At 43.3% G+C, this 15,326-nt stretch overlaps 1 protein-coding gene across 4 annotated transcripts in view; it reads right to left on the minus strand.

Moving 5' to 3' along the window:
• Positions 1-7,166: 7,166 nt before the first annotated feature.
• Positions 7,167-15,326, minus strand: part of GATA6 (GATA binding protein 6) — a 33,791-nt gene continuing 25,631 nt past the window's right edge. For all 4 annotated transcript variants that reach the window (XM_069957709.1, XM_069957707.1, XM_069957708.1 and 1 more), the window contains exon 7: positions 7,167-9,773. In XM_069957709.1, the coding sequence (XP_069813810.1) occupies positions 9,603-9,773 (171 nt within the window). In that variant the 3' untranslated portion in view covers positions 7,167-9,602. The remainder of the gene's footprint in view (positions 9,774-15,326) is intronic.

Raw genomic sequence — 15,326 nt, forward strand, 5'->3', positions numbered from 1 at the left:
TGGAATGTAAGGGGTTTAAAAGATCGGTTAAAAAGACACGCAGTATTTGGGGTGATTAAAAACTATTTACCGGGGATTATATGTTTGATAGAAACGCACTTCACGAAGTCCACGACTACTTTGTTAAATAGGCCCTGGTGGTCTTCTCAATATCACGCAACATTTTCTGAATATTCTAGAGGGTTATCAGTTTTAGTGCACAGATCAATTGTTTGGGAATTAGAGGGAAAAGTATTAGATAGAGAGGGAAAATATATAATATTGAAATGTAGAATAGGATTTTTGAGGTGTATTCTGGTTTTTGTATATATACCACCACCGTACTCATCCGTCACTTTGAATAAGGTGTATGAGATAATTAGTGGGTGGGAGGAGTTACCAGTTATGATTTTGGGGGATATGAATTGTGTGATGAATGAAGAGAAAGATAGATTGAGAAGAAAAAAGGTGAAAAATCTGGCTAAAGTAACCCCATTAAGTAAAGCTGGCGTGGAAATGGGTCTGAGGGACATATGGAGAGAGAGGAACCCTGAGGCATCGGTTTATTCTTGTTTTAATAAGACCTGCCAGACAAGTTCACGAATTGACCTAGCCTTGGTAAATGACTTATTTGTACGTTATATAAAAGAAATAAAGTATAAAACACGCGCAGTATCAGATCATGCCCCCTTATGTGTAGATATAGTGTCAGGGGAAAAACAGAGATTGATTAGGTGGAGAATAAATGCACACTGGTTTAAGCTTATGAATAAGGATAATCAGATAAAGAGTGAATTAGAGGAGATGTTAAGTAAGAACTGGGGGACAGCGCCGGATGAGATGGTATGGGAAGCCATGAAGGCCTTCCTTCGGGGCATACTCAAAAAAAATATCGAAAGTAAAAAGAAGGAGTTCAGAAGGGAAGGAATAGAGCTAGAGAAAAAGGTAGCAAGAATGGAGGAAAAATATCATGAGGACCCATGTGAGGAAAAGGAGAGGGAGTGGTTACAGGCGCAGGAAGAATATAATGAAATGTTGGAAGAAAAAGCGAAGAACAAAATCTTTTTTATGGGAAAAGAGAGATATTTAAGTGGAGGGAAGCCTAGTAAAAGAACAATGGCGATAATAGAGAGTCAAGAGCCCAGGAAGGGAATATCAGTAATAAAAGATGGGAATGGGAGGTTAACTAGTGTGCAGAGTGAGATTAGGGAAGAGTTTGTAAGATACTATGAGGGGTTGTATAGGTCAGATAACAAGAAAACATCAGAGGAGATTGAGGAGTACCTGAAGGGGGTGGAAATGCCAGTTATTTCTGAGGAGCAGAAAGAAGAGCTGGGGGCCCCATTGCAGATTTGGGAATTTGAGAATGCCCTGAAGGAAGTGAAAGGGAATACCTCTCCAGGAGGGGATGGATTACCTTTCGAGGTGTATAGGAGGTACGGAGAGGTAATGATACCGGCATTATGTAGGGTAATGAGAGGGGCGGTGGAAAAGGGTAAATTACCTGAATCTATGAGAGAGGCAAGTATAACACTCATACCCAAAGAAGGTAAGGATCTACAGCAGGCAGGAGCATATAGGCCAATATCACTGTTAAACGTTGATGTCAAGCTATATGCTAGAGTATTGGCAAACTGTTTAAAAAAAATAATATCTGATTTGGTGCATGAAGACCAGGCAGGCTTTGTGCCAGGGAGAACGATTATGAGTAATATTGGACGGGTGTTTCACAATATGCAGATGGCCGATGAGGGGGTTCCCCACTCCATTCTGTCATTGGATGCGGAGAAAGCCTTTGACAGGGTGGAGTGGGAATTTTTATGGAAGGTCATGGAGCGGTTTGGGTTGGGGGACAACTTTGTAGGGAAGGTAAAACTCCTATATAGAGATGTAAAATCATGTGTAATGGTAAATGGGGTCCAATCAGGGTATTTTGATTTAGGAAGGGGCACGAGGCAGGGGTGTCCTCTCTCTCCAATGTTGTTCATTTTGGCACTTGAGCCGCTAGCAATAATGATCAGAAGGGATGAGAAGATCCAGGGGTTTGGGGTTAAAGGAGCGAATGACAAGATCAGCCTGTTCGCGGATGACACTTTGCTTTTCCTTAGTAGACCAGAGACGACTGTTGAGTATGTAGTGAATGTGATTGAGAGATATGGGAATTTTTCGGGGTTAAAAATAAATTGGGATAAATCCATTCTTTTGCCTTTATTAGAGGACCAGGGAGGGGAGGGGGGAGAGAGTTACGGGAAGATGAAAGTGTTGAAACAGGGAGAAAGTTTTAGATATTTGGGAATAGAGATGTCAGGAAAGATCAGTGAATTTCATGGAAACAACACATATAAGGTATTAAGAACTATAAACGATAAAGTAGATATATGGATAAACCTAATACACTCCAAAGCGGATAGAGTCATGCTTGCCCAAACAATAATCCTGCCCAAGCTACTGTATATATTCTGTGCCACTCCAGTATGGATAGAGGAGAATATCTTTAAAAAAATAGAAGCAATGTTAAATAAACTTATCTGGGGGAGGAAGAGAGTAAGATTGCGACAAAAATTTCTTTGCCTGCCGAAAGGAGAGGGGGGAGTGGGGTTGCCGGACATGAGGCTGTACTTTCTGGCTGCGCAATTAAATTATTTAGGGTACAGGAGGGGAGTGGAATTGTATAAATATTTAGAGGGAAAGCTAGGTAGGGTTCACGACGGTATGATGGGGATGTTAGAAGTAGGAGTTCTAGAAGGGTCAGAATGGAGTAAGTACCCCGCGGTATCTATGCTAGTAAAGGTATGGAGGAATCTTAAAAAGCTATTGGGGATCAAAAATGCGATAGATATTACACCCTTATGGAATAACAACAGATTGAGGGAAATATGCAAATTAGGAATACTTAAAAATCTTAAAAGAGCAGGGATTAGTAAAGTAAAAGACGCTTTCCGAGATGGGAAATTGAAAACTTGGCAGCATTTAAGGGATGAGTTTGGTCTAGAGGGGAAAGAATGGTATGAATACGAACAGTTGAAGCATGCCGTCGGGGATACTGAGAATAGAGAGTTGCTTATAGTGGGAACTACCCCGGAAATAATATCACTCTTGAGTAGAGGTATGGGTATTAAAAAGGGAGTATCACGAATATATGGGAAATTAATGGATGAAAATCAGGGGAAGATGGAAATGGGATGTAGGGGGAAATGGGAGAAGGAATTAGGTAAAATGTCTGAGGGGCAATGGGAGAGTATACTAAAAAATGTTAAGAAAGTGTCGGTAAACCAAAATCACCAGATTTTGCAGCTTCATGTTTTGCACCGTTTGTACTACACTCCCTCTTTTCTGGAAAAAATAGGCAAAAGATCCACGGCCGACTGTGCAAGATGTGGGGAAAAGGTAGAAGATTGGTTGCACATCTTTTGGACATGTACGGCCCTGGGAAAATTCTGGCGAGAAATAATAAAGGCAATAGAAGAAGAACTGGAATATAGAATAGTACCGTATCCAGCGTTGATAATATTGGGAGATGATTCACAAGTGGGGGGAATGGATAGGAAAAAAAAGGAAGTGTTGGGTAGGAGATTGTTTGTGGCAAGACTTATGATTGTACGGAGTTGGAATACAAATGAAATATTAAGAGTGGGGACTTGGAATAATTTGGTAAAACAGTATGTTAAGTATGAAAAGGTATGGGAAAGAGGAAGAGAGTAGTGAAGAAGATAGTAGGAGTAAAAATAGAAACACTGGTCTGGTCTGGTTTGAGTATGGGAGGTCCACCTGGGGAAGGGGGGGGGGGAGGGGAAGGGATAAGGGAGGAGGGGGGTTTTGGAAAAAAGGGGAAAACTGGAAAATTTGTTTGTGTGTAAAACTTTTTTTGTATTTATGGATGTGATAATAAAAACTTTTGCAAATAAAAAAAAAAAAAAATGTTACAATACTGAGAAAAAAAAATTATATTTATTTCCATCAGGGGATTCAAACCAAAGAAAGAACTGCTGAGGGTCTATGAGCAGGTTATTTACCCATAGACCACAGCTCCAACACATTTGGGCTCAGAGATTTATCTACATATCATTGCAGATCAGTTCTCTATTGGCAGATGCTAACTGACAGCTCAGTGATAAGGAGGCTGGGTAGCATTGATTATTCATGAAGAAGAGGGAGAAGGAGGGAAATTACCTATTGTTTAAATAATGTTTTTACGTTAAACATATATTTTTTTAAATGTGGTGACATTTTTTCTAATTTTCCATTTTTCTACCTATAATATAAAATAGTCCTGAAATCTTGCAGTTTTCATTCTCACCACTGGGGCCAAAACTTTGCTGAGACATCCTGTCTGTAGTGATAAGAGGAGGTTACTGTAAAGTAAACTGTACAGCATTGTAGCGACCTGTGACACCAGTAGATAGGTAGATAGCATCAATACAAGACAATAGCAGCTCCCTGTGGAATGACCTATTCAAAATCTCAAGGGGACAGAGTCTGTTTATTGTCGTCTATGTCCACAAGTCTTGCTGTAAAGCTTGTCAATAAATGCTGTTAAGACCAGCCTAAGCAATATGAAAGCCTGTAGAACAATGTACAAAAAGCCAAATAAAGAAATTAAAGCCAGAAAATAGAAACAGATTAGAATAAAGAAACAAGTTGTAGTATCTGACTGACTCTAATCAGTAAACAAAAATTTAGGTGATAAATTCCCTTTAAAACCAAGAACATTTATTTTATTTTTGTTAGGTTACTTTTGCTATTTTTAAACTATTAAAACTTTATTTCTAAATGTTTTGTTTTGAGTTGTCCTATTCTGACCCCCTATAGCATTTTCCCCTATGGAGCTGTGTTATAACCTGTATAATCTGTAGTTCCTGTCTGTATTTTTTCATAGATGTGATTTTTTTTTTACCACTTTTTATAGATTTTTTTAATGTGACCAAAATCTAAAATTCTGGAAGCTTTTATTAAAGCGCAACTATAATTCCAGTAGCCAAAAAATGAAATTCCTCAGATAAAAAGCCCTTGTGTTACCTTTTAAAAAGAGCCCTAAACTGCGTTGATAGCGTGTACGCTCGCTGAGATATCCCCAGTTGTTTGGCTCAGAGGAATAAATGAATTTTTCTTCTGGCTGAGAGAAAGTGGGCGTGGCCTATCCCTCATCTCCCTGGCTGGGTCCCTCCAGTCACTGACCAGCACCTTAGCAGATGTATCACACATAGCAGGATCAGATACAGCCCCAACATACAGTATCACAATGTAAGATTAGATACAGAGCCCCAGCCGATGGTATCACACACAGTGGGATTAGATACAGTCATCTGCTCTCATAACACTGTAGGATAATGTCAGCCAGACAGGGGGAGGATCTGTTGCAGACATCTGATAGTGAATGTTATATGTACTATGGAAGTACTACAGCTGTGTTGTGCTGGGACTTGTAGTCCTCCCCTCAGTGACTCACCCACTTTCCCTCATGCAGTACATTGGAGTCATGGTGGCACTGGATACACTTGTCCCTCCATCCAGCTCTTCCCCTGCGCTGCTCCTCACACACAACACCCTCAGCTCTGCTTAGTCACCTCTGTGAGGGGAGGGGGGAGAACCTGCTGCTAGGAGGTGGGGAGGAGGTTTTGTTTATGTTTCTCTCTGTGTCAGGGCTGTTATCTGATCCTCCTGTCAGAGTCCGTACACTCAGGACGGATCTGCAGGGAGGGGGCGTGTCCAGCAGGAATGCAGAAATAAGTTAGAGCCAGACAGAGCTGTAAGGGCATAGTCAGCCTTATGTATTTAAAAAACTGTTCATTTTAGGTTATTAATGTGTATTGCAAAAAGTCTTATCATGACCTAAGCTAACTAAAACTGAATGGTCAAAATATTTTATAGTTGCGCTTTAAGTTAGTTTTTAGTAGTTAAGGTAATTCTTCATGAAGCAATGTGAAATTTGTTTGATTTTTTTCATTTATTTACATTTTTTTATTTGTTCAATAAGAAAAAATGGGGTACTTTGAGTTTTTATTTTGTTGTAGAAACAAAATGGACTTTTAAGAGATTGCTTACACACATCTCAGCGCTTCTCTTGTTCAGTTTTGCCTGAGGCAGACTGAATTAGGAAAGTTCCTTCAGAAGCCCTTCCGCTACCATGGTAACTTTGACACCTGCAATTCAGCCTTTTAAATGCTGTCAGTCATTCTGATTGTGATAATTAAGTTGTGTTAAGGAGTCCAGTAGATAGTGTCACTCAATGGACTGGACTCTATAGATTTCAATCAATAAATTACAAGTTATACTGAATCTTTTCCCATAAAGACATATATCAATCCGCACAGCTCCTTTTGCTCTATAACATTAGGCTAATAGCTTAGGTAGCATTTTCACGGTTACAGGTTCCACTTCAAGCTCTATTCACTTCATTGGAACTGAGCTGCAAAACCCCACCCAAACTGAAGACACTTTGTAAGGAAGTGCCCATGTTTTTCTAATGCTAAAGGGTTTAAAGTGCTTGGGGTGGGGGGAACCTAAAATCTAGGTTAACTGTGTAATTCGATTTTCTGACTGTAATTTTTTTTATTTTACTTTATGTACATTGTAATGGAGGCTGCCATCTTGTCTGTTTTAACAGCATTCAGCATTACACCAAGACTCATGGACATAGACAACTATAGGCAGACACTGTCCCCTTAGTAAAATTTTAGCACTGAGCACGTTCTGTGACTTTGAAAGAGTTAATTCCCCAGGGAGCTCCTATTGTCTCCTCTATCTACTGGTGTCACATGTCACTGTGCTGTGCAAATCCTTTACAGCAGTCTTCTCTTATCGCCACAGACAGAACAGAAAGTTTCAGCTTAAGCCCCATTACACGGGGCGACTGGAAAAGCAAACGAGCAGTGTCAGTGATGGTTTGCTCCTCATTCCCCGCTCCTGCCGCCGCCGTTAGCTTCCGAAAAATGTAACAGAGTTCCTCATTTATCTTAAATCTGTGGAATTTTAGGTTGGTTTAGAAAAGGGTAATTTCTAGAGATTGCTGGATCCAGTCCTGGGAAACTTCTCCCAGGACTGGGAGCGGGGAGCGGAACAGGCTGCAGGCTGATAAAGCCGTTTGCCGATCAAAGATAGTGATTGACTTATCTCTAGTCATTTCAGCTGTGTAACTATTCATTGCATGACTGTAGCATAGCTGAGGGAGTCAAGAAAAGCAAAATCAATGATAAAAACAATAGGCTTTTTTATTATTTTTAAAGCTCTATTATGGCAACGTTTCAAACAACATCCCATAAAAAAAGGCAAAAAATAACATAAAACCAACTTAGCAATGTGCCAGTCACACAATTGTGGTTCTTTACCTTATGTACATATTTAACACATAAACATTTTAAAATTTAACATGTGTCGCACTTTGCACACATTCAACAGCAAATAGGTAGTGGGGTTATTTGCATTTTCTATAAAGTTCAATAATAAAGACCATTTTCCTGAGAATATTTGTTCTTGAAAGAAAATTACAATTAGAAAAAATAAAATAAAATAAACACAAAATGTTCATTTAAATCTTGTTGAGGAAGGGTAGGGGAAGGGGCATAGGAGCGCCTGTCAAGACTTGGGAAAGTTATAAAAATGCCAGCTTAACATTATTATTAAATTATTAGAGTACCATTAAGTTAAAATGTATACATTCCATACAAAAAGTTGTTAAATCTTCTGTAAATGATTTAACACTGATTGCTGCAATGACAATTGCACTTTTCTCTTTACAAAAATATTGTATTGTGGAAGAAAAATAGAATTTGCTACCCTGTATGCAAATAGAGACTGAACAATCCAGTCACATACATAAACCTCAAAGAACAATCAACCCTCCACCTTAAGGTTGGTTATGAAACCTAGATTGCTGTTTTGGTTATCACTAAGGTTCGGGCTATCACTCAAGTTTGGAAGATCTGTTCTTCTTGTTTTTTTTTGTTTTTTTTTGTTTTTAATCATAAATGGGAAAAGGCCCTGGAAAAGAAAAATATGAAACCTTTCCCCAAAACCTTTAGAAATGTTTTCTTTTGTCCACTATCCTGGAAGCCATTATCATCCAGGGTCAACAATCTCCATGTCATTGATGAGGATTAAACCTAAGTGATGTCTGTGTTGTATTATGATGGGATACTGTCAAGTTTCAAAGGGTTGTCTGGAGTTAACACTTTTGGGATGCTGCTGGGGCTGTGGGGGACATGACAATGATGTATACTTACCTGTCCTGCTCCGCCACAGCTGCTGGGTTTAAGGCTGTAAGCATTTCCACAATATCTGGTGACGTGCCGCTCCCAGCGGAAGTGGCTGCTCAGCATAGAGTCTATACTGTCTATGCTGAGCAACCATTGCCGTTGGCAGTGGCACATCAGTGGAAATTGTGCAAATGCTGAGAATGGGCGGCTGGGAACCAGTAGCTGCAGCGGATCAGGACAGGTAAGTATACATCACTGACATGTCGCCCTCAGCCTGGCAGCATCCCCGATTATGTGTATATCCTGGACAACCCCTTTAATAGCTGCGGTCATGAGTCTGTTACTCTATCTTTTGCTTTAGTAATAAATGGTGGTTGAGACTTGTTTTATACCTTCAAGAGGAAATTAAGTGAAAGGTTGACATTGTGATGAATGGCGAAGTCTTGTTGGTAATTTACATTAAAAGCTTAAGGGAAATGTATATGTCTCCTATGAAGACTGATCATTTTGGTGCCAATGTTAAGTTTATTTGGTCAAAAGTCTAAACTACTAACTTCTCAGTTTTATTGCTGTTTTTCCTCATCTCCAAACAGTTTAATCCAAATTAGAAAGACAACTTATTTTCTAAAATGGAAAATTGATTGTACACCATTCCTACCTACACAACATCAACCATTAACACATTCATTTATTTGTGTTTCAGGTATATCTGTGTACGGAAAGACAACTTAAAAAGCAGGAGAATATGAAGTTATTTACCTCTCAGACCATTTGACCATCTAATAACCAGCCTAGCTTGACAACCAGTGTATGTCTAATAAAAAATGGTGTCAACTCATATCTGCTTTCATCAATCTGCCAACAAGGGGCCAAAGTCAAGTAGGTCATGTAGTGTGTGCGGCCACTGCTGCTGTTGCTGCTATAAAGGGATTTTTATGCCACAAAATGCTTCTCAGAATCAGCAGGCATTTATTGTTCTGAATGGAGTAGAGATAGGAGTGACGGTAAAACTACATGAGATGATTAAAAAAGTTGAAATGGTGGACTTAGCCAGTTAAAATAAATGAGACCATTTTGGTGATATTCACCACCTGGAAGTCTGGACAAAAACATTGGCTCAAGTGTTTTTTCACAAGGCAGCGTTTCCCTATGTGTCATAGAGTATAGAGGCCTTCTTCAGTATCTGCATTCATCCAGGTTAGGAAGTTCATTCACCAGTGGCTTCTTAGAACATAATCATGTAAGATCTTTATCCGTTGGTCTCATTCCTCTTGCATAGATGATCTACAATGTTTTCCAAAAATCTCCACATGAACCAAGGCACTTAGGATTAGAAAGTGTTCTTTATGGATTTATGAAGATCCAAAGTCTGCAGACTTGCTTCAACACATAAGAGGGGGCTCATTGATGCCAAATCCATACCAACAGTTATCAAGCCAAGGCCAAAGCACACCAAGAATCTTGTCTAACAGAGCCGCCAACTTCCGAGGTCGATCCCAAACTGACGGCTGAGTAGAGGCCATCTTGCCCTGTGTATTTTAGTGCATTGTTGTCTGGGCTGGTGCTCCCACTCTGCTGAGAAGATATCAATAATGTCCCAACCTTTTAAAGAAGAGGAAAATAAAAGCATATTAAATAATATAGAAATAAGGTTACACATTAGTAAAGGCAAGATGTACAAACTGACTTTTACCAATGTAGATGTAGCAATATCATTTATGTAAAAGGAGCAAATCTTTAAAAACGGAACGAATATTGAGTAAAAGCAGTAGTTCATGTATCTATTTCTATTTTGAAGCATGTTTCCAGATAACTAAGAAACTTAGCTTAGAAGGGTGCCCAAAACTGGTAGAACTTAGAACTGGTGCCCAAAAGTTATATAGATTTGTAAATCAGTTCCATTTAAAAATGCTGTATGTGCTGCAGAAAGTGATGTATTCTTTCCATTGTGACGAGGTACTCTCTGCTGCCACCTCTGTCCATGTCAGGAACTGTCCAGTGCAGTAGCAAATCCCCATAGCAAACCTTTCCTTCTCACTTCCTGCAGCACATAAAGCAATGGATACTGTACTTGAAGTACTGGAACACTTCAGGGTTTTTTTTAATGGAGGTAGTTTACCAACCTGTATAACTTTCTGGCACCAGCTAATCAAAAAAAAAATCCCAAATTATGCACATTTTTGGATAAATACTCAAAACAAGCAGATTAAAAAAAAAAAAGTTGCATTAAATAAATATTTACCTGTCGAATAATGGTTCATAAATAGAACTTAGACCAAAAATGGGCAAAAAATCCAATTATTCACCTAAAAATAGGCGCAAAGCCCTTGATTTTATTTAACAGATTTTGCCCAGTTTCCCACTTTTCTAACTTTACCACTGACCTCTCAGACCACAATTTCCTCTCCTTTATCATAACAAATTCTCAACCTCCTCTTGACACCCCGACCTCACTCACATATAGGAACTTACGTGCTATAGACACCCAACAACTGCTAGATACCGTACAGTCATCATTGCCCCCCACCTCTTCCCTCTCCTGTCCTAATTTGGCTGCCAAACAATACCACGACACCCTCAAAACCACCCTGGACAAACTTGCACCCCCTATACCCCAAACAGCCCGACACAGGCGGCCACAACCCTGGCACACATCCAGAACTCTTTTTTTTAGACGGTGTTCTAGGTGTGCTGAACGTCTGTGGAGGAAATCCAAGACAACAGCCAACCTTCTACATTACAAGTTTATGCTTAGAAGCTACTACTCCACTCTTCAATCCTACTTTACCACTCTGATCTCTTCTCTTTCCCATAACCCAAAACGCCTCTTTGATACCCTCAACTCTCTCCTTAAACCGAAAGTTCAGACACCCATAACTAACCTCTGCGCTGAAGACCTAACCCACTACTTCAAGGACAAAATAGACACAATCCGTCAGGAGATCATCTCCCATTCCCCAGGTAATATTAATCCCTCTCACTGTTCCTCCTCATCCCTCTCAGCCTTTGAGCCAGTGACAGAGGAGGAAGTCTCCAGACTCCTAGCCTCCTCTCGCCCCACCACCTGCCCTAGTGACCCTATTCCCTCACACCTTGTCCAGTCTCTCTCTCCTGTTGTCACTACTTACCTTACTAAAATCTTCAACCTCTCCCTCTCCTCTGGCATCTTCCCCTCGGCTTTCAAACACTCCGTCATCACTCCATTACTGAAAAAACCCTCTCTAGACCCATCCTGTGCTGCCAACTATCGACCTGTCTCCAATCTCCCTTTTATCTCTAAACTCTTGGAACGTTTGGTCTATTCCCGCCTAACCCTTTACCTCTCTGAAAACTCTCTTCTTGACCCCCTTCAGTCTGGTTTCCGTCCTCACCACTCTACAGAAACTGCCCTTACTAAAGTCTCTAATGATCTCCTCTCCGCCAAATCTAAAGGTGACCATTCTCTGCTCATTCTCCTGAATCTATCTGCAGCTTTTGACTCTGTAGACCACCAGCTCCTCCTCTCCACGCTCCGCTCTATCGGCCTCAAGGACTCTGCTCTTTCCTGGTTCTCCTCCTATCTCTCCGACCGCTCCTTTAGTGTATCACTTTCTGGCTCCACCTCATCTTCCTTCCCCCTTACAGTCGGGGTTCCTCAGGGATCAGTCCTGGGCCCTCTCCTTTTCTCACTTTACACTTTACCCATCGGACAAATCATCAGTAATTTTGGTTTTCAGTACCATCTGTATGCTGATGATACCCAGCTATATACCTCCTCCCGTGGTTTCACCCCCGCACTTCTACAGAACACCAGTAACTGTCTGTCTGCCGTCTCTAACGCTATGTCCTCCCTATTCCTAAAACTAAACCTTTCTAAGACTGAGCTTCTTGTCTTTCCTCCCTCTGCTAAACACCCTCCACCTGACATCTCCATCTCTGTCTGTGGTGCGACCATAACCCCTACACAACAAGCCCGCTGCCTTGGGGTTATATTTGACTCGGATCTGTCCTTCACTCCTCATATTAAATCTCTTTCACGTTCCTGTAATCTGCATCTAAAAACCATCTCTAAAATCTGTCCCTTCCTTCCTGTCGAATCTGCTAAAACTCTCATTGTCGCTCTTATTCATTCCCGTCTTGACTACTGCAATTCCTTACTAATCGGCCTTTCTTCCTCTAAACTCTCCTCTCTCCAGTCCATTCTTAATACAGTGGCCAGGCTCATCTCCATGTCCAGCCGCTACACCGATGCCTCCCCCCTATGCCAGTCACTACACTGGCTCCCTATTAAACACAGGATACAATACAAAGTCCTCCTGCTCACCCACAAGGCTCTCCACAGTGCTGCACCTCTGTATATCTCCTCCCTCATCTCTGTCTACCGTCCTACCTGTGCCTTATGCTCCTCTAACGACTTACGACTAACATCCACCTTAATCCGCACCTCTCACTCTCGTCTCCAGGACTTTACCCGAGCTGCACCAGTTCTATGGAATGCGTTACCCAAGACTGTCAGACTCACCTCCAATACACAAAGCTTCAAACGTGCCCTCAAAACACATCTGTTCAAGCAGGCTTACCAGGTTCCTTTAATTTTGACTGCTACCCTAAACCCCCCCCCCCTCCCCCCCCCCCCCCCCCCACACACACACACCAAGCATTTAAGCACTTAGACCTGTGCATGCAGGCATTGGCTGGTGACAGGTTCACCCACCCTTACTTGCACTGCCTTATTTATAAAGATGGCCGGACCATAAGAACAATGATGCACTTTGCCCCTCTACCATACTGTCTCAAACCCCCTCCCGATAGTATGTAAGCTGATGCATGAGAGCAGGGACCTCACTCCTCATGTATGGATAACTATATGTATATCTCTGTAATGTCTGATTTCTGTCTATGTATGTACCCCCAGAATTGTAAAGTGCTGCAGAATCTGTTGGCGCTATATAAATAAAAATTATTAAAAGGACGCTTTTTTTTTTTAGCACAGTGTGAATATAGCCACTAGAGATGAGCGAATCGGGTTCGGGTTCGAGTCCATCCGAACCCGAACGTTCGGCATTTGATTAGCGGTGGCTGCTGAACTTGGATAAAGCTCTAAGGTTGTCTGGAAAACATGGATACAGCCAATGACTATATTCATGTTTTCCACATAGCCTTAGGGCTTTATCCAAGTACAGCAGTGTAACGCCTGGAGTAGTGGATCCACTGGACCGTCACCAGCGATGGCACTAACCTCACCAGGGAGCAGAGTCTAAGGGGCCGCTGGTTTTCACCAGAGCCCGCCGCAAGGCGGGATGGACTTGCTGCGGCAGGCGACCCCCAGGTCGCTACCCCTGGCTTGGTTGCTAGTGACGGCAGGCGAGGCGTGGCAGGAGCAGTAGGCAGGAGATGGTGCTGGCAGAGGTCTGTAGGCGTAACCGCAGGTGACAGGCTGAACACAGGAGCAATGAAGTGACAGGGGAGCAGGAACCAGGAACAAGGACTAGGGACCAGGTAGAGGATAGGAATCAGGAACAAGGACTTGGGACCAGGTAGCGGATAGGAAACAGGAACAACAGGGGGCTGGGCCAAACGCTATGGGAAGCATGTAGAGGCTCCAACACAAGGGACAGGGCATGCTGGGATTTATAGGGAGTGATTGGTGCAACTAACCAATTAAGGGCGGACTGGCCCTTTAAATCTGAGACAGCCGGCGCGCGCGCGCCCTAGGAGGCGGGGACGTGTGCGCCGGCCGGCACAGACGGAGACAGGAGCGGAGGAGAGGTGAGGCGTCCCCAGGGGCCGAACTAGCAGCAGCGCCGGGTCCCTGCACAAGGACCCCGGCAGCTGCATGGGGCAGGAGGAGGTCGCGGCGGCGGCCCGGAACACGGGACGCCGCCGCGGCCGTGACAGTACCCCCCCCCCTTTGGCCTCCCCCTCTTTCTTGCCTACAGAAGGAGGCATCAGGCAAATCTTGGTATTCCGCCGGTAGGCCGGACAAAGGCTTGGCGGGCTCGGGTGACAACATAGAGTGCTTGGGCTGAGGTGACCTCAGACACTGGTTGGAACAGTCCTGACCCCAACTGAGAATCCTCCCGGTTCTCCAGTCCAGTTTAGGGGCATGTAATTGCAGCCAAGGGAGTCCCAGGAGGATGGTGGAGGAAGAATGGGGCAGGACGTAGAAGGAGATCTTTTCCAGATGTGAAGTGCCCACCTGGAGGACTAGAGGTGCGGTCTGGTAGTGCACATGGTCGGTAAGAATCTCGCCCGTGACCGAGGAGATAGTCAGGGGTCTGGCTAGTGGGGTCAAGGGTAGCCGCCATCTCTGGACCAATGTAGCTGCAATAAAATTGCCTGCTGACCCAGAATCGAGAAAGGCAGTAGTCTGGTGAGTTTGTCCTGAGGATGTCTGGATGGAGACTGGCACAGACAAACTTGGAGAGGTGGCATTCACACTCAGGGAGACCTCTCCCACCGGACCTAGGTGCTGGAGTTTCCCGGACACTTAAAGACGTTGGGGACATCTCAGCCAAAAGTGATCCGAACCACCGCAGTAGAGGCAGAGATTCAGCTCCAGACGACGAAGTCTTTCATCAGGCGTCAGGTGAGCCCGTTCCACCTGCATAGGAATCTCAGGAGTCGACTGGGACTCCGGAACGTCAGGATTCTGGAAGACCGGCGCCAGCTGGTGATGGCGACGGGACAGGCCTAGTCGCCGTTCATGCCAGACCTCCTCCTCTCTCTCAGAAAAACGAGTATCGACCCTGGTGGCCAGTAGGATGAGTTCGTTCAGGGAGGTAGGTAGGTCTCGGGCGGAAAGCAAGTCTCTCACCCAACTGGACAGGCCACTCTTGAAGGTGGCTATTAGAGCGGCCTCATTCCAGTCTAATTCTGCCGCCAGGGTGCGGAACTGGATGGCGTAGTCACCAACAGAGGAGCTCCCTTGAGAGAGGTTGAGGAGAGCAGTTTCAGCTGAAGAGGCACGGGCAGGTTCCTCAAAGACGGAGCGAAACTCGGCCAGGAAAATTCGGAGATTAGCAGCCACAGGATCATCACGGTCCCACAGCGGCGTGGCCCAGGCCAGAGCTCTACCCTCCAATAGGCTGATGATGAAAGCCACTTTAGAGCGCTCGGTGGGAAACTGACTACTTAAAAGTTCAATATGCATGGTGCACTGAGTCAGGAATCCTC

The sequence above is a fragment of the Dendropsophus ebraccatus genome, chromosome 2 (assembly GCF_027789765.1).
Source record: "Dendropsophus ebraccatus isolate aDenEbr1 chromosome 2, aDenEbr1.pat, whole genome shotgun sequence".
NCBI lineage: Eukaryota > Metazoa > Chordata > Amphibia > Anura > Hylidae > Dendropsophus > Dendropsophus ebraccatus.